Here is a 20815-nt window from a genome sequence, read left to right on the forward strand (position 1 = left end):
ACCATGGAAACTTGGCCATACAAATACTTTTTATCAGTTACTAAACTTTGTTTCCTTTAGCAAGATAAGTCAGTTGAGCCAACAATACTTGAATTCCTACTTTAACTGTGTTTTCAAATTAAATAAACCAATAGATGTGAGTAGTCCCAACTTATGCTATTAAAATTTCGAGGGGATGAATTGGTGGGGAGTTCAAATCCTGTTCTGATGGCGAGACACGTGGATGGGAGCACTGAAAATATCTCAGCCGTAGGCAGGGGGTAGTTCTATGGCACATATAAGTTACTTGGAAAGATGAGGCTTTGGGAAAAATTCAACCCCTTGTACCAATGAAAAAAATGAAACAAAAATACCACCAAATGGTGAACCAGCAGCAGATAATTTGTGAACGAAGAATCAACAATTAAGATACAATATTTAGAAATATTTATGGGCCACATATGCACCGAATTATACAATATGTCATATATTAGGTAGAAAAAAGAAGGCCTTGTATCTCCAAGGCAATGATTTACAATGGATTTGATACCAGACTCAAAATAAAATTTAACTAAACTTCTCAGTGAGATCATCCCTTATCGTTTCAATGGGAAATCCAATAATCTCCAATCTCATTGGAGATCATCCAATGAGAAATACTACTGCCACTCAGCCCTTTATTACCTGGCTATATTTTTTTAGCCCTCTGGAAAGCCAACAAATTCAACAATATCAACATATTTATTTTTTTGTAGATGTTAAAAAACAAGCAGGGAAAATGTCTCAATCAGCATTTTTATCCTCAACACTTAGCACAGTGCCTGTCAAATAGCAAGCACTCAGTAGATATTTGCTGAATGAATGCATGAGTACTTATTATGAGCTAGGAATTATGTCAGCAGCTAACAAAATTTTCAGGAGTTAAATAATTTTCGAAATTCTCTACTGGCTTTTCTTAGTGTAATTACAGAGTGAATAATAGAAAAAAACTGAGTAAGAGAAAAATGGCAACATTGAGAGTGTGGCTTCATAACTGCTATTATCAATGATGAAACAAAATTAAAAAACAGTAAATATATTTGACACTGTTCTTTCCAAACCTGACCAGGCTTACAAATCCTACAGAAAATTTAATTAACAGTAAATAAAGACAAATGAACTTCAAATGGCTTTTGAACATAATTTTTATTTAAGCATGGGCTTTTAGCATGGTTCACCCTAGAGTGCAACCTTTTTGTTAAGTTAATAGAGAGTTCAGGGCTACCGGGCCATTATAATGTTGCTGGTGTTGGTACAACTTCATCAGAAAGGTATGAATATGACCCGCAGGAAAAACAATCCACAAAGAGAACACAATGAAAACATCCACTGTTTTACAAATCACTCTGTTACCACAGACACAAAATGGCGTTACTGTTAGTAAATCAGCCACAGAACACTTTAAAAGAATCTTTAGACAAGGAAATGGGAATTCCTTTGTGGGAGACAGGGTCTTCATCCACAAGTTTTAATTAGAAAATATTTCAAGGTCAGGCATCTTTCTTATCCACAAAACAATGCTAAGCCAACATACATTTCAAGGGGTGTATTAAAGGAGATACCATATCTTTACAACCATCTTCTTGAGTAGGTATTTCAATGAATTTTCTGCAGAATATAAGTAGCCTGAAATTCAGCAGCAAAATATTGCAACATAAGTAACTACAGTGTCCATGTGTTGTTATATTGTAGAAGAGACTACATAAAGGACAAACAATGATAATTTAATCATATAAAACATGATACATAGCTGAAATACAGTCCACTTAAATAGCTTTGTGACCAAGAATGTTAAATACTGTACTAAATGACATTTTAAACATAAAATCTCTTAAACTTTTGTGCTTAAACTTTTTTTTCTGTTAAACTATTTCTTATTTTCAATACTGCCACTGTAACTGATATTACCACAGATCACAATTTGCACAGACACATCAACATGAAGACATTTACTTATGAGAAAATAAGTCACTTGTCATTAGTTCACAGTGTGGGAAAGTGGTGTCTACTCAGTCTTGAGAAGGGCTTTCAGTTAATCACCAAGTCCTTCACAGAAATTTCCTGATATCAGATGCAGTACAAGATTTAAAAGAACGGAAAACAACACAGCACAAGTTGGAAGGAAAAATAAACTTTTTGATTCCTCATGGGTATCGTCTAAGCGACCTTCGTCTTCTGTTGTAGAAGTGCCTGAGCCCATGTTGTCGTGAAAAATTCATCATGTAATTTTGTTTGCGAGTGCTGTTAAAATCAGAAAGGATAGAGGCAGGGGAGGGAAAGGAGAAAGAGCATGTAAGTCCCATCATTGAAAGCACAATCTAGGACCTTAGTCTAGGTCCTAAGTTACCCTGATACTTATTTGAAAATTTTCAGGGTTAATAGGTCATGCTGACATTACCACCCCAGGACAGAAGAACTAAAGGCTGACACCTGAATTCACTGCCTTTGGCCTTGAAGAAATCCCCTTCTTTTCATGAGTGAGGTCCGAACCAGAAAAAATGGTAAATTCTCTTGATTCATTGCAAAAGTGGACTGAAACTCTTTGGATCTTTAATTTTATTCCTGAACTCTTTCTGAAAACATTTACTTGGATGGAGTTCATTTGAGACAAAGTGCATGCTGTACCCGTTACCTTATTTAAATACACCTTTAACAAGTAGAAAGCATAATTTGATTCTTTCAGCAAACATTTTCATTTAAAGATTAAAAAGCAGAAACAAACAAAGGGAAAACAAACTTGTTATCTGAATCAGCTTGACCTTCCTATTTTATGCAGTCTCAGGGGCAAAATAAGGAAGTAAGTTTTTTTCTCAGAAGGTCGGATTCCACTGCCTTCCTCAAACAATAAGCAGCTTGGGTCATATTCTATACACATGGCCTTATGAAGGAGATACCCCACTAAAAAAAGATCATAAAATACTAAGAAAGTGTAATTCAATGTATAGATGTAAATATGTGTGTATATATTCCCCCCATGTATGTACATACATGTTCATGCATACATACTCTACGTGAAGCTGATAAAAATACTGAAAATGGATTTTAGGAGCCTGTAGGAATATGCACGATACTCGTAGAGACAGCTGTTAAAGTTCTGGTATGGAAAATGTAATTTAAAAAGGATCATTATCCATAAGGTCACTGACAAGAATCAGACTCCTTTCACACATGGACTGGAGTGACAACATGTCTCTATGTAGCACTGAAGTGTGGTTTTTAAGTGTGAGCCTCTTAGTATTTTCCAAATTCACTGAGTCTCTTGAATACTGTCTGGTCCTAAAGTCTTTTCCTCCTTAATTTTATGGGAACATAAAATGCGTATGGAGCAGGATAATGTCATGTGATGTGCTATCACCATGAAGGTCAGTCAATATGACATGAACCTGAGTCACGGTAAAGAGGTGGGAATGGATAATTTTGCACCGAGCAGTGTATTCTTCTGAGTTATTAATGATCAACAGACCAGGCAAGGTGTAAAATGATACTGTTTTACCTAGGATATTATACTAACACTTGTAACATACAGAAGCCTTTAAAATAGGATTTTCTAGATGTTTGATCATTCGAAAAGAGATTTATAATAAAATCTCTCAAAGGAAAATGCATAAAGTGAACTTCATCAGATATGTTTAATCAAAAAGCAATAGTATCTGTGCTGAAAACTTGATAAAAAGAAGACATCACATTGATATATATTTTGGAAAATAAAGTGCAAATAACTTTTCACCCTGGATTTCTATACTATAAAAATGCTAACTAGAAACTATAGAATGGAAACAAAATATACTCTGAAGACACTGTAGAGAAAAAGAAAAAAATCAGGTTTCGTCTTCAGGTAGCTTGACTATCCTCCTTGCTCCCCTGTATCAACCAAGTTGACCCGTTTCAATGTCATAGTTGAAGAAGGAAATGAATGTATCCATTATTCATTAGCTGCTATAAGTACTAGTTGCTGCCTATGTAAAGTCTAGTTACAAAAAACGGACAATGACCTAATGTATTGAACTAATCAAGTGTCAGGAGAAAGAATCCTCTCACCTCTTTGGTCACAGAAGATTGGGACTGGCACTAGCTGTCTTCCTGCCAGCATCCTAGGACATCTTGTGGCCCTTTCCCTGAATTTCCCTGAGCTATTACAGTGGCCCCCTAAGCTAGCCTCCACATTCTCTCCCCTTATGAAAGAAACACCACTGAAAAGATACTATGAAATACTAAGAAAGTATCACCGAATGTGTAATTGTATGTATGTGTGTGTGGGTATCTTCCCACACATACGTACAATTAATTTTGCACACCAGTTTCAGCAAACTTTCCCTCAAATGCTGGCTTTATCTTGTTAAAACAAACAAACAAAAAAAACCCATTCATAATCCTTGTAAGTCAACTTCGCCAGCTATTTCAAGTCCTCCACATGTTTCACCTTACTCTGTTTTTCAAGTCCTTTCATCCGCTACACCTCACACAGTCATCTCTATTCAAACTCACCTTGAGCCCCTTCCATCTGCCTTATTGGACAATCCCCAACACAGCTTCCTCAAATTTCTACTTATTTTTCAAGTATCACATTTTCTTTCTTGCTCACCCCCTGCAGTAGGGATTTGCCCCCGTTCTGTGAACCCTCATACTGCTCATTTTCTGCTTTGCGTGGAGATGATTTGTGTTCACATCTTGGCTCCCCATGACTAAACTGCGGTGGGTATCGTGGATGGGCCCCACTCCCTCCAGCCCCACATCATAGCGCTGAGCCTCCTGCCTGACCCCTGGGGGGTCAAGGCATGTTTGTTAAACTTATGGTGACTTACTGATTGGATTCCTGTTGTAAATCATTACTCTTTAACTATAAGGAATAATTGCAAAGTTAAAGCAATGAAAATATTCTGTTGAAAACACATTTAAAGATATAAGGTACTCAAAGAGAATTTAAAATAGTTAAAATATCTTACATGGAAAAAAGATAAACTCAGAACACTCAAGATATTTAGTTACCTTAATGTGACCAAGATGGACATGAAAGTGACCTCAATATCCGGGAACAAAGGAACATTTAATTTGAACAAAAGTTGATGTGCATGTTTAATGGCTGTAAAGCAACTTCTCCATATAACTATTTACTTACTATGCACTGATTTAAATTCTTCATTTTTGTATGTGAGAAAATAAATATTAACAGGTTGCAGATCTTTTAATACCTTGATAATCGATCAGGCCAGCTTGGAAGCTGACTTCTACTTTAGGAGGCATTTTGATTCATTGGATACCCTTTAATTTTGAATACATTTTTGTATCAGTAGCATATCTTTGGATCTCTGCGAATGTTGATATGCACTCAGCATTTGCTATAGATGTCTAGTGTTTTGTAGTCACATTAGAAATGGCCACATTTTCAAATCACACTTGAAACTAACTAGTAATTTTGTTATGTAAAGCATAAATATCTCTGGAGACAGTTAAGTTGGAACCTAACAAAGCAGACTTTTCCAGTTCATAAGCTTTTGAAAATCAAGCACCATGGGAAGCTATACCGAAGTGCTGCCTGCTTCGAGGACCATTTAATAAACTGACATGGTTATTAAACTTGTTGTGGCTTCTAAAATGTCTAAGTTATAGGATTGGGCATTAGGGGAATGTTAAACCAGTTTAAAGATCTCATGCTTATTATCTTCTTTTGTGAAGCAGATCTGAGAGCCTATTTTTGGTTTTGATACATGTAGATGTATAGTTATAGATAAACTTATAACCAAAATAATTAAGGTGTGGTGGAATTTTAAGGATTTATTTCTTCACTGTGATTATAGGGGAAAGTATTTTTATTATAATTCCAGTGAAAGCAGGTAATATTCATCCCAAGGTATATCAACTACAGTACTTATCAATTTGCTTTGATTCTGAATAGAACTAGGTCCATTTATAAACTCCCATTATGAGTTAAGTCACTGAAGGAAGGGAGAACGATGACTTCTTGGAAATGCTAACTTAAATTTCCATTATCACTGAGGGAATTTGGGGACTTTAGACAGCATATGGAATAATAAAATGCTTCCCTGTTTCTGCACAGGAAACAGGGATATTGCAAGTTTTTTCAAGAACTAGTGACTGTTCTCTCGAACTGCTCTTCTTCACTGGAGCCACTATCTTAGGTTATTATTATGAAAACATTTGACTGATTTTTAATTGATTCTAAAGGAAATGGGGAAGATAGAGACTTGGCAGAAGTAATTTGAACTCACAGAAATTTAGGCATTTTTACTGTTCGGTAATTTATTTTTCATCAAAACAAAATGATACAATAAATAATATTTTATACCAATGCAAAAATAAGAATCCAGTGACCGCCATTATCTTTCAGAGGAATACTGATGAGAGTAGAATGGGAAGCTGCCACTGAAACTAATCAATGAAACTGCGCTGCATATAAAAAAGAAAGTACATTTTACTTTCAAGGCCATGTGTCTTCAGGAGGGCTACATGTAGGTAAGTGTGGGCTCATATACCTCACAAATGTAGAAGGTTTCATTTTTCTTTTCCCTGCTGACTGGGGATAGGAATAATATCTGATATTGTGTACCCTGGGGAATTGTAAGGATTAAACGAAAGCTTCTAGTAGAATATACAGATGTTTAATAAATGATAAACACTTTACCTTCTTTCCTAAGTTTTAAAGTATCTCTATTAGAGAGCAAACGTAAATATATACTTAAAAAGGCCAATCTTACCTAAGGGTATCATCTAGAACTCACAAATATTACGAATAAACCCATTCCCTTTTGCCTGTTCGTTTATTAACTTAGAATAGAATTAAGAAGTCTAGGCATCCTCACTCATGTCCAGCACAAGAGATCTTTTGAAAGACACTGCATTTAATCAAAGCCCCTAGCTCTTTTCCACACATTTCTATTTTCACTTTCCCCTCATAACACACTTATAAACTGTTAACATTTCAAGAGCACCTAACAAAATCCCAGGCACAGAGTCAAACATTCAAATGAAGGAATGCTGATTGGCACTCTGATCTATGCTCTTGTGCCCCATATTGTATACATCAGAAAATTACCACAATTTGGCCGAACTCCGAGTTTACGTGATATAGGTTTCAAGTGTTCCAGTATATTTCAGTATCACATATAACTTTGTTTTCACAGGTTTTTTTTCAGTTGCAAAGGTCTTCTACAAAACTTCTCAGTTAACGTAGGTAACACTGATGAAACTATTAGTAAACAGTTCCCCAGAATTAGTAAGAAGACTTACCTTACTCTAGTGGAAAACCAATGACAGCAAATAATGAAATATAACACAAGTTAAAAAATGCCTTTCAACACATGCAGCACTGTGATTAGTCATAAAAGTCTGATCAGGTTTAGATGCGATATAGGATTTTTCATCTCTTTTGAAAATAAAAATTAAAGAAGTTATTTCTTATTCTTCTATACCTAATATATACATATATTTAACTTTTCTATGTAATGCAACATGCAATATTTGCTCATAACCGTATGTCAAGGTACATGTAGTTATAGTACTACATTTGGCAAAAATGTTGCATATAAAGTATAAATATGAAAGTAATAGTTTAATAACTACCATTAATTTTATTATTTGATTTTTCAATTATTTACATTTTAGAACATACTTATTCCTGAATATATTAAGGAATGGGCTCTTAAAAATACGTAAGTCCTCTATATCAAACAACACAATCAAATTTAATAAAGGATAAATATGCTTTGCAACAAATGTAATATGCTGTTCTCCATAAATCATTTGTGCCAAAAATGTGACAGTATCTTGATAATGAATACATGAGGGAATGGCCATGATGGAACTCATATTATAAAATCTGATAAATGCCTTTAAGACCATAGTTAGCAGCATATTCATTTCCAATTCTCAGCAAATGTGGTAATAATTCACTTTTTAGTAAATCAATTCACAAAGGCTGACTCTTTACTGAGCAATTTGCTTTCAAGGTACACATGCAAAAATTGGCCCGCTTCATTGTACACATGACAGGTTGTGACTTAGACACGTACACAGGAAATGTGATGTGTGAATGAAATGCATAGTTGGGTAAGGGAGATTCTTAGGGTAGAAGGATGAGTGCCCAGCAATAAGACAAAGGATTCCCTTTTATCCTAAGAAGAACCCCACCAGCATGGATCTTGTGAGGGATCTGCCCAAATGTATTCAAAAACATTTACTGAAAAACAAATATTCTACACTAGCCAATGAATTCAGAGAAATTAGGTTTCTGATGCTTGATCGTCAATGACCGTGTTAAGCTGCATCACTCAGACTTTACGGATGAGTACTTTTTGTAAGCTAGTGAGGCTGGAAAAAAGTGATCTGTCAATTCAGTTCATCTGTTCTGTGGCAGATTAGCAAGGGCTTATCATCATGAAGTGCTTTTCATGTGCAGGTTTTATTGAAAAACATCATCAGAGTGGGGAGATTACACTTTCAAACAAGCATAAGGCATAAATGACTTCGCTTGTTAAATGCTAAAACTGTGGTTTTTATCTTTATGGTGTGGGGCTTATTCTGTATATCCATATTTATGAAACTCAAATCCTTCTGGATGGAGTATTTTAGAATGAAACCATTAAATTAAAAACATATTCTCTATCTTGCTCATTTAGGATGCACTCCTAAACTCTGAAATATTTTCAAAAGTGCTACGTTTTTTTCTTATCAAACTCATGTATCTTCTTGGTTCATATGGGCAGTACTGACGTTAGACTCAAGATACCATGCGTGACCACAGTTTTTCTTTCTAGGAGTTTTTAGCATGTTTCCTTAGTGCACATGCACAAAAGCTGAACTATGGTAATAAAGCTAGATTAGGGCCAATCTTTACTCAGAAAAGAAAATATGTTCTAAAAATGTATACCCCCAACCATTGGTTGCAAAAAACATATTAGTTGCCCTATCTGTGGCATTCAATTAGGCAGGGCTTGTATCTCTTGAGATATGCACCTCAGCCTCCTGTTCCCTCCACACTTAAGGAGTTAACATTATTAGTTCCTATAACTAAGTGTTATTATACAAAAGTATAGTTAATTAGGAGGATATTTTGAATTTAATAGGGTTTTATGGGAGTATTCCACCTCTCCATTTCTAAATATACATCTACTGCAGCAAAGTTATAATTAGTAATATTTGTGAATTGTGACATGAACCTTGGCTGGCTTCTTTGTGCTTTACTTGGTTGCAAGACACTTGGAAAAATTATTATATTTTATTTTTCTGAATTATCTGGAACTTCATTTTTAAGCTCATCAAATGAATAAATTAAAGTAACTGTTTTGTAGAGCTACTAAGGGAATATTAACTAGCAAATGCCTTAAAACTTTTTGCGACTCTTCTGAAAATAAGCAGTTTGAAAGAATACAGTGGCATAGAAATATTAAATCCTAAGACAAGAGCAAAACATCAAAAACATAGTTCTGAAAATATAATTTCTTTGTACCGTATTTTTTAAACAACTCATTGATTGAACTCAGCTTTATGAAGTATTTCTTCTTTCCAAAAAAGAAGGAAAACAAAGTGACTCCTTTAGTTTTAACAAATTTTAACATATTATATATATACACACACATATTTATATAAATATATAAAATTTTACGGTTACACGTGTAAAGTTGTAATTTAAAATTATTCACCAAAAGAAGACTGAATAAAACTCAAGTCATGCAATACTCTGCATGTGTGGCAATGCTCTTTTCTCATTTGAAATGTTTTAGTGCCCTGAGACTTTGAAACAATCATGCAGAATAAGAGCAGACAGGTGCCTACGTGCTAAATTCTTTGAAGTCTTAAAATTCTGGAGATGGAATAAAAGTGAAGTCTTTATAAATACAGATTATTGCTCCAGAAGAATACCAGAAATGCTAGGTTTCTGGTATCTTATATAATCTGACCTTGATTCTTGTAATAATATCATGATTCTGGTTACTGCTTATAAAAATTAATACCAACAACAGGTATACCAGAAGGTTCCCTGGGTAGCTGTGTGGTGAGAACCTCTGAGGCAGCAGGTCAACTCTGTTCTGCTCCCAAATTGTAAAGGGGTTATTTTACACCAGGGAGTATATTTGTACTTCTGACCCCACCTACTCTTTAATCTTAGTACACGGGAGGGAACTGTGGTGATAATATGCCTTTGAAATCCAAAATGGATAACTGCAATTGCTTGGTTGGATGGGGGGATAAGAAATATCCTTTCAAACACATGACATGTTAACAATTGTATCTACCCAAGGTCAGTATTAGCATCCTGCCTTCTATTGAGGACTGTCAAGCTTTGAACCTTCCATAAAAGTTGGTAATGCTTTGTCAGGCACAAGAAGCCCCATTAATGTAAACTGTCTTGGCAAGAGACTTGAAAGATAAAAACTGGTTATTGACTCTAAATTTGATTCTCAACCAGTTTATTAGAATGAACTGAGGTGCTTTTAAAAAAGACCGATGCTCAGGTCTCACTGAAGATCAATTTAAAGCAACTAACCCGTAGGTATGGGCATGGACATTGGGACGCTCATTGATGCTTCCAAAAGCTCCTAAGTGATTCTGATGTTCAATCAGATTGAGAAGCGCTGCTCTGAAAGGAAAGTAGCCAGAGCATAATGGCTAGAGGGTTGGGTTTTGGTCTGTCTGGATCTCTCTCTCTCTGAACTCACCATACGTCATTCGTTTTAGAGCCCAGGTTAGTCTATTCTCCTAGAATAATGCAGTCTGAGGAAATCAAAATCTAAGTAAAACATCAGCCTCATAATATAGATTCAAGTGAGTCTGGACTGTTACTTTAAACTTCAACTTTATCTTATGGAGGCAGAGCCCAGCAAGTTGTCCAAAGCAGCAGAGCGCACAGTGGGAACTTGTGTAGGAACCGGGTTGCTCTTGGATTTGGGGATTGACATGGATGCCATGCAAGCAGGTGCCTCAGTGAAAACTAAGACGAGGGCTAACTCAAGATTCAGCTCATGGCTATGATTGAAAGAAAACAAATCTGGTAGGTTTCCTACCAATTAATCACTTAAATTTGCTTTCAAAATGACTGAAATCAGCCAAGGGACTGATTTCGTTTTCGATCTGGTAAACAGAATGAACATTTGAACCTATCTACCGAGAAGATTCGCCTCTCCTTGCCAACCACTTGGAGCCATCAGTCCGAACCCGTCGAGACATAAGCATTCCAGTTCTACAGGAACTAGATTGTTAGAGAAAAAGCAAGTCATCTCACTGTGGAACAGTCAACCCAGTTAGGTGAGAGCGCTGACAACTTTATTCTATGGGAGAAACCATGGGGAACGCCCTTGACTTCTTAGGCGCTGGGATTGGTCACGAGGAATCTGAAACCACAAATTCTTTCTTCTAGTTTTGACCATGTCATTAAATGGAAGAATGCCCCAGGCATCTGTTGCTAGGACAGGTGTTTGGTGTTTGTAAGTGGGCACATGTCCTAGTGATACTCTGTACATAGACCAGTACAGATCCTTTTTCTTTTCAGGGTGTCATTCCATTTTATAAGGCAACTCAGATCTGGTAGTAGGCATTGTTTCCCATTTACCTGGAGACTTCTGTTCGATCCAATTTAAGTAATGTTGTCAAACCCTTAAATAAACCTTTGCTTATTGAAGTTTTCTAAGTTATATTAAATTATATTTGGGGCTTTGTTATTTCACTGTTGACTAGAGCTGTAGTTTGCAATTGTGGAAGAGTATAAGCCAAAGTGGTTCCATGGGGGTTTCTCATCAGGGACAGTTCTTACTGAATTAAGGAGCATGCCATATCAAAGAAATTTCAAACCTTTCTGAAATGGACATGAGATGCTATGTATCAGATACTCACAGGACGACCTCCACATGGTCCAAAGCCCATTGATCATGACCTGTTCCATTGTGGCGTGGCTGCCACCAGCGCAATAAAACTCCTTTCATCCGTGCCTCCCTGGGTCACAGATAGAAGGACAGAGAGATTAAACACTAGAACACAGAGAACCTTCTGGTAGGTGACTTCCAGACTTCAACTACAATAGTCTAATCTTAATCAACATAACTTTGGGTATGGAATTTAGATTTGCTCAGGTCATAGTAGCAGCATCAAGTTTTATTGGCTACTCAAGGATTTGCAATCCTTCTACATCTCTCTCCCTTCTTCCCCTTGCTCCACTAGTACCTGGAAGAGTCACATCTTTAGTCAACAAATGTGACGTGCCTTCTATGTGATGGACACCGTACTAGACGCTGGGGTACCATGCCAGGCAAAACTGACTAAGCTGCCTGTCCTCAGCAAATTTTTAAACCGGTGTACCCAGCAGAAGATTAAAAATGTTGTTTCCTAAACGACTAGAAACAGTGGTTACTGGGAGGGAAATATGCACAAAGCACCCTTGAATTTAATTGCTTTTCTCTCTTCCCTCTCGACCTTATCCTGGCTCCCAGTTGTGCCTGTTGTCATAATAGAAAACGGTAACACAACTCTGGAGATCTGGATTAGTCTTGGTTCTGCCACCACCTACTTTTGCGGCATTGGTTCAGTAACTTCACCAAACACTGTTTATTGTTAGGATCATGTGTGACACCATGCTTCTGCTCTCTGACCGCTTACAGGGGGACGTTGTAGGACACCCTCTGAGCCTGTGTGAAGTCCTTCGGCTGGTGCTGCGCGATGACGTGCCAGGTGATCCCGTTGTTGACGCTGTACTGCAGCAGCACGGCCTTGTCCACGGAGTGGGGGCCACTCAGGTCGCTGTTGCAGCTGTCTGTCTGCGACGTACTCCCAATTTGCAAAACAAACATGATTTTGCTGAACAAACACAGGGGAAACCATGTGTAAACAAAAGTCAGGAAGTATTCAAGGAGTTATACGTTCTACTTTTTTATCTTTCTCGTTCCTAAAGTCCATAATTTTCACGTTCATAATATAGTAAAAATAGAAGCATCCAGTCTTATGACTAAGTCACATAAATAACAAAATTTATTGAACTTATCTTTTACATCATACATATGAAAAATAAGCCCAGAAGGCTGGTGTTCTACACAGTGAAAATTTTGACTTTCAAAGATCTTTTTTCTTCTTATGACATTAGAAACCTTGTTAGAGTATTTCTCCTGAAACACCTTCTGCTCTCTGCAAAGTGATATGGGCCAAATAGGCAGCTGAGGACATGGAGAGGACAAGAAATAAAATCACAGTATTTATGCTACATGATTTTTACAAATAGCTTCAAGCTGGACAGAATCTGGACAAGGATAAACCATCATGTTTATTTTAGGAAAGGATGTCTGGAGATCAGAGCAGAGGGAAAACTGAGTTAGACACATAGGCTCTGGACAGTATCTGCTATCGTGTTTGACGTGTCCTTTTGTTTTTCACAGGCATCCTTGCCCTTAAAAGATACAGTTTTTAAACATAGGAAATCTATCCTCGTAAGATTCCTAGTGATTAACAGGTGGTCAAATAAAGAGCCTGACTTAAACTGGTAAATGCATTATTTCAATGCATTAATCAATTTAAAGCAGTTACTTGCATGACATGGTGTGCAATCATTAACTAAGTGGCTAGCTGTAGCTATATATGGGGTCAAGGAAGACGTCAGGTTGATCTAGATGAGGTACCTCTTTTTTGGTAGGAAAAAAATTGGGGATGGGTGGACACAACAACTTCTGGTATCTATGGTTAGTTATATGGTTACTCTACAGGAATTAATTTTTTAATATTTTTATTGTTTGTCATATCGAAGGCCCCCCAACCTGCCTTTCTGCCTCTGAAAATACGTTACTAATATTAAGCTTCAAGCAAACATCTACATTCCCACTAACCCAGCATTTAATTCTCAAAAATACTCACGCACTTTTCAGCATTCAGTGAGTAGTCTAGTACTTTGCAACCTTTATAAAGCCCTGGAATCTCTTCTTGAATTACACAGACAATAAGCTATTTTTGCTCTGGCTAAGGTGGTACAGCTGGGAAGGGCAGGTGGGGAAGGAACCCTCTTGGGTCTCTTTTTCTCTGTCCTTTCTATTCTGCATTACCGTGCAGCTCATAGAGCATGTGAACTTTTCAAGTTCCCAGCCATCCAGCCATCGGTCCTCCACTTCCTTTTATAGCTACATATGCTAAATACAGGAATATGTATGTTTGCATTACTACGAATCTTCTTCACATTCACATTTATATTTACATGCTTGCATATGTTCCATATTAAATTATCTATACAGATTATTCATAACCAATTATTTATTTTTGTCAACTTTATTGAGATACAACTGGCCTCTAACATTGTATAAGTTCACGGTGTTCAACATGTTGATGTGATACACTTATCCATTTCTTATATTTGGCCATTTCTCCAGGCTTATGCCTATGTTACCAACACTCAGCCAGTGTGTGTGAAGAGATACAAGGTAATTCTACACTAAATTTAAGCAAAGCATAATTCTGAGTTGTGAAAACATATAATGCTTTTTCATACCAAATTCAGGTGATATTTAGGTTTCCACTGCTTAGTGGCACCTGTGCCATGAAGTTCATGATCACGGCTAACAGCAGACAATGAGGCGCTTGTGACTGATTCTATGTCTGGACTACAACCTGGGAGTTGTATTACCTTGCTCGAGTGAGATCCAGAGGTTTGGTGGCAGCCTGCCTTATTTGACAGCCGTTAAAATAGAGTGAGTCTCCATGGGCATAGGGTGCCAGCTGCCCACAGCCACTTCCTATCACTCCACCTTGAATAGTCTCCCAGTTTGCCTCAGTGACTCTTGCGGACTCAAAATTATCTTTAATGTAACTGGGAAGATCATGACTGAAAACAGAGCAATCATCTCCTACAGGGAAAGGAATAGTTGCAAAAATTAGCTGGAACAAGCAGAATCATCAAAGATTAAGAACAAGCATTCAATTTCAGATTTAATCCAATCAATTTCAGATTTATTGTAAGAATGACAAAATACCAAGCAGATATAGACTCCCAGAAATACATGTTTCTCTTTTATTTCAGTTGACTTGTGTTGCTGAAAAATACCATTATCTTTGAGTCAATGTTTACTAAAATATGTAGGTGCTAATGTGCTTATTTCTTGTATAAGCCCATTGTTAAAAAACTACAGCATCTGGTTGGGCCTGTATGTTTACCAATGACATATCTCCAGAGGGTGATCTCACCCCGGCATTAGAGACAACCTAATTTCTGGTCCCCTAGCGTGATTTTGTAGCAGAAAATAAGTCATGTTCTTGTTCTCCTTCTAGCTCTTATATTTGATGATTCTTGACAGCAGAGTCTATATTTTATTCATTGTTGGATCCCAGCACCTAGCACAATATTGAGCACATATAAAATATTCCATCATGAAGCTGGGATAAATACATGAATAAAAAACTGGAAGTGTCTCTCAGAGACCACAGATCTGAAATATGGGCATTTAAGGAAGGTGCTACTTTAGCTAACGTGTATGTCTTCGCATTCCTCCTGCATTCCAACAGCACAACTTTTCTCAACGTGTACAATAGTTCAAAATCAAAAGGTCATAGCTCTGTTGGATCAGAGAAGAGGGCATATTCCAGACACCTAGGACTCCTTGTGAGACATTTGATTTGTTCATTTGCCTAAAGTTCAAATTCTCCAGCTAATATATCAGCAGACCCAGTTGGTCTCAGCGGTAATGAGACCAGGGGAAAAAGATGGCAGCTAAGTAATTTCTAACCTCAGAGACGTGCAGCGGTCTACATTTACCATACTCATTTCACTTGGAGGCAAGGAAGTAGCATCCACCAAGAAATCTAAATGGATTCTACTCAATTCAAATCTATGGGTTCTTCCATTGTACCCTTGGGGAGGCTATATAATTTGGTCCTCTTTGGATAACTCTCTCAGCTCTGAGAGACAGCAAGGCTGACTGGAAAGGACAACTTGAGTTCTGGTCTTCTTACTGACATGTACTTGCTATGTGACCTTTAGGCAAGTCACTTAACTTCCCTGAGCCTCAGTTTCTTTACCTGTAAAGTGGGAATAATGATATTAACCACAGCTAATTTATGGGGAATATCATAAATACTAAATGACTCTGCTGAATGTATTGGTGGATACTGTGTAAATGGTAAAGGATGAGGCAGTGTAAAGATTCACTCAGAAAAGATTTACTGTGCATTGCTATTAGGCTCCAAGGGTATAATGGTAATTGGATAGCGTGAACTTTGTAACATAGAGGCTGAAACCTATGAGAAACATTGCATCAAAAGAAAGCAGGGCTGCAGGCCTTCAAACAGGCTGACATAGCAATCTCCTGTTAGGAGTTGACTGAATACTCTGCCCCAAATACACAGTTAGCCTCTGGAAATTCAAGCAGTGAAAGTATATTTTTTTGAGTCATGAAGGTTTTTTCGTATGTGACAGAGTGACCTGGGAAACAGAACATCTTGAATTGTCGGCTCCATCTTGGGAGGACAGTGGCTGCTCCTTTCCCGGTCCAGGGAGAAGGAATATTGGTCCAGTATCTAGGGACAGGCAGCCAGGCCAGGCAGAAGAGAGGTCCAGAGTGGAAATCAAGTGTGAAAGGTAGGGGTTGGAGCAGGGAGTTATACAGAAGTTGGAGAATGTGAGGTACTATAGAATATCCTGGGAGGATAAAATCTGCATTTTTAAAAATTCAAGGAACATAGCATAAAATTAACCTTGGTAATTCATTCCAGAGGTAAATATCTATGTGATCAAAGAGTGTATCATCTATCTCAAATCCCTCAGGCCAGAGTTTCTATCCATTTCCTAGCAGCCTTTGCACACATGTTGAGATGAGAACTCCACGGTCTCCTGTGTCAAGAACGACAAAATGGGATTCTGACCTTGGAAACTTTCATCGCAGATGCAGATGGCGCCGGTGGTGCAGTACCCGTGCCCACTGCAGAGCTTGGGGCAAGCCTCTCCGATGTACACGTGGTCAATTGCCCAGCTCTGCTTCTCCGTTTCTTCGCCCTTCTGGATCCAGCGAAACTGGGTTGCACTGAAAGTCCCACAGAGAGCAGAAGGGATTCAGAAGGCTGTTATTTTCCATGGCTACGTCCAGCATCCAGCCTCTGGGAATGGGGGCTATTTCTAAGAAAAGGGCTTCCCAAACTTCTCCCCGAAGCATCCAATTGGTGGAGGTGAGTGAATGTGTACCCCTCACATTCTAGGAGTATATACCCCAAAAGCCCTGAAAATTTTACGTGAATTTCCTATTCTGTTCCGTAATAAACCTATTTTTCCTGTAGTGGTGTGTCATTTTCAAATCTTTGAGGAAAATAAATGCTGCTCTAGGAAGACTGTGCTCCATTATATTTACCCTGCGGCTTTGCGTAACCCAACCAGCCTGGCATAACCCAGAGGGCACTGATTCTGGGAGGAGCAGCACAGCCTTTGGGGGCACAGAACACCGGGGCAGATACGGTGCCAAGTCCAAGTCTCTGGGCATTTGTGACTCTGGGCCTGGGATTGAGTTTGGTGTGTGCTGTGGTATTTAATCAAAAGAAAATCTGACGTGTATGAACCATTTACAAACAAGATCCTATTTCTTCTTGGGACATGCAATTGCCATTTAGGGGCATGGGTTGGTGAGAGGAGGGGGAGATGAGGGGAAAGGGTACTAGGGCTGCAACTAAAAGTCTAGCCTCATTTTATCAGTTGCTCTCGCCTCATTGTATGTGCTCTGCCGAGACAGGCAGACGATTCCACCAAGTTGACCTTAGTATGCAACCTACCTGGAGGAGACATGGTCAGGCAGCTGGATGGTGATTCTCTTCCAGCTGGAGCTGTTGACAGCATTGTAGATGGTGGCTTCATGGAACTGGAAGGGGGAGCAGCCAATGCTGTTTGAAGAGGAAGGAAGGCATTGGGTCTGAACGAGTTGCCAGGAGTCGGACCTGCAGAAACCAAAAAGGCTGCATTAGACAGCTCTTCAGAGAAATACATGACCTGTCTTATGTCAAGGGAATGCTTTAGGGCTGGGTTAACTTAAGACATTTTAATGTAACTTTCCTATTTCCTATATATATTTATAATTACAGATAATAAAAAGAAAAATTGAAAACTATCTCGTATGAGATAGATCCTAACTCTTTTCAGGCACATTAATATACTCACAGATGACAGAATAAAATGATGGCAGGAACAGAGTGGCATTCTAGCGACTTCCTCCCACTGATATGGTTACAAGAACTACACCTGGAGTCGACTGACAAAGTTCTCTATCTACCCAAACTTTCTCACTATAATTCATTTTTCAAAGTGGTGGTGAGAGGCAGGCCTGCCAGCACCAACAAGGCAACCTTCCTCTGTCAGACTGATGCTCGGTACTGCTACTATGCTTTAGGAGGTGTGACTGTAGCTAAAGCGTGTTCAGACCTTTCATTGATCTATATTTTTATTAGGGCTGGTTGAGAACAAGCAACGTGAATAAAAGAGGGTTCTACTTTGAGGACAAACTTAGTGTCTTACTTAACTTACAATGTAAAGTTTGTTGGCTGCCGTGTAATATAACATTGATTTTTCTTGGTTTGAAGGAAAAATTTGAAAATAAGATACGTGTGTGAATTTTATACAAATGAAATTTTTACATGTATGCACAGGAACTGCCACTTTTAATACATAAGAATGCTCCCCTGTAAGCAGCTGCCTTAAAAACAGACAAACACTTGAATTGTATATTCTTGTTTGGAGGAAATGTAAAACATTGTTTCACAAACCTTGCATCCTTAGTGTACTCCAACATTACGGAATGAAGGTCACCACAAGAAGTAGCTTCACAACCCACCACAATCTAAAACAAGCAAACAATTGATATGTGTCAGGCTAGATTAAATAATACCTCTCATTAATTAGAAATCCCATCTCTGTTCATTACGACTCTGAAAAGTAATCAAGAAGTATTCAGAGAAGCTTTTAAAGAGCAGCCTGCCAGGACACCAAGAATACATTCTTTGGACCTTTGTTAAAGTCATGCCATTTTGCAAGGAGATGAGAATTAAGTTTAAAAAAATACTATTTCTATTTACTTAATTAGTATAACATATTAATCATAAATTTGGGGAAGATAAATTGGTCAAAAGGAAAGCAGTATTTGGAGAATTAAAGGAAGGAAACAAAGTATCATTGGTTCAAAACATTTTCATTGATATCCTATCTTCATTGATGCTACCATTAAATTTTTATTTGAAATTAAAAATAGCAATTTTTAATTACTTAATATTTATTCCTAGTCTTTTTCCATTTCCATGTGAATAAAAGCATTCCATATTATGTGCAATTAAATGCTTGAATCATCAATAATGCATAAATGCTAGAAAAATTTGGTGATTCAAATTTGAGTTCTAATCATCTACTCAATCAATAAGTCCTATTTCAGTGCTGATAGTAGGGAAGGTTAATGCTAATAACTTTAGACTATACGCTTATTCATAAAACAACCCTGGTTTCAGAGATAGAATACAAAGTATATTCCAATAGTGGAAATGGAAACCAGAACACATACAATTAAAATGCTGTGGTGCTTCACAGGAAGGAGAGATTGAATCTTATTAAGTAGGTTAGAAAATAGTTCATCAGAAGTGGGAGATCTAAATTATTCCAACTACAAAAAGAAAAGATAATTGTGTGACGTGATAGAGGTGCTAATTATCACTATTGTGGCAATCATATTCCAATATATAAATGTATCAAATCAACATGTTGTATACCCTAAATTTACACAATGCTATATGTCAAATATATTTCAATTAAAAAAATAGAAAAGAATTCATCAGGTAGAGTGTATGTGAACTGTCCCTGAAGAATGGGAAGAGTCTGAGAGGTAGAGACAGGAGAAAGACATTTGGGTGGGAAAGCACTGTGGCATGTCTGGAGTGCAGCGTGTGGTGTGTTTTGGTCTAAGTGTAGAGTATGTGGAATATTGGTGGAGGAGGTTGGAAAGATTGGTTGAGTTTGACAGACCATGAGTTGTAGTCAAAGGTGTTTGATCTTAATTTGGTAGGCAGTGGGGAGTCATTAAGGGTTAATGAGCAGTGGAATGATGGGGTCAAAGCTGGGCTTTGTAAGAATCAATCTGACTGTGCTGTTGAAGACAGGTGGGAGTGGAGAGAGATTAGAAAGGAAAGGACTACTCAATGGCCTATTCATTTAATTAGGGCCAGAATAAAGGTGATAATAGTGCAAACAGAGGAGATGGGATGGGTGCCAGGAACACTGGGAATTAGAATTAAAAGGATGTAGTAACTGATTAGATGTGAAAAGTGAAAAGTCAAAGACTAAATTAAAATTTAGAGCCAGTGAATAGGTGACAGGCAGTGCCATCAAGAGAAATAGGAAAATCAGAAAGAGAAGTGGGCATGGGGCAGGAAGATACGAAGTTCACTGTTAGACATGTTGAGTTGAGGTGCCATTAAGACAAAGGTGTAGAGATGTACACAGGCTATTAAAAGTACTGAATTGACTGTTGATGGGCCAGTCAAGGTTGGATATGCAGATTTGGGAGTTGCTCTTAAAGATGTGATATTTGAAGCCAGAGGATGAGTGAAGCTTCCAAAGGTGAGAATGTCTGTGAAGAGAGAAGAAAGCCAGGGAGAAGTACTAAGAAATGCTGATATTTACCAGGTTGAGGGAAGAAGAGGAACCAAAAAGGAGACAGACGTGGATATCAAGAAGGTAAGAGGAGAAGCAGCAGAGAACCCAGAAGCCAATAGCAAAGAGAATTTCACGAGCTGGAGAAGACAAGGAAAAGAGTGCCAAATAGTACAAAGAAAAGGAAAAATGAGGAATGGGTGAAAGCTGAAA

The 20815-nt window shown here is 37.8% G+C and overlaps 1 protein-coding gene across 2 annotated transcripts in view; it reads right to left on the minus strand.

The window, feature by feature from the left end:
- Window positions 1–409: 409 nt before the first annotated feature.
- Window positions 410–20815, minus strand: part of RELN (reelin) — a 527392-nt gene continuing 506986 nt past the window's right edge. The window contains exons 58-65 of one of the 2 annotated variants that reach the window (XM_022554391.3): window positions 18733–18806; window positions 17749–17910; window positions 16855–17012; window positions 14624–14843; window positions 12622–12819; window positions 11863–11961; window positions 7264–7269; window positions 410–2259 (exon numbers count right to left, since the gene is read on the minus strand). In XM_022554391.3, coding sequence (XP_022410099.1) covers window positions 2163–2259; window positions 7264–7269; window positions 11863–11961; window positions 12622–12819; window positions 14624–14843; window positions 16855–17012; window positions 17749–17910; window positions 18733–18806 — 1014 coding nt within the window. In that variant the 3' untranslated portion in view covers window positions 410–2162. Of the gene's footprint in view, window positions 2260–7196; window positions 7400–11137; window positions 11222–11862; window positions 11962–12621; window positions 12820–14623; window positions 14844–16854; window positions 17013–17748; window positions 17911–18732; window positions 18807–20815 lie in introns of those variants that run through there. The other variant, XM_089917770.1, reaches the window with a different exon arrangement.

Source organism: Delphinapterus leucas, chromosome 9 (assembly GCF_059928025.1).
Source record: "Delphinapterus leucas isolate spDelLeu-1000000601 "Yukka" chromosome 9, BTC_Dleu_Yukka2, whole genome shotgun sequence".
Lineage (NCBI taxonomy): Eukaryota > Metazoa > Chordata > Mammalia > Artiodactyla > Monodontidae > Delphinapterus > Delphinapterus leucas.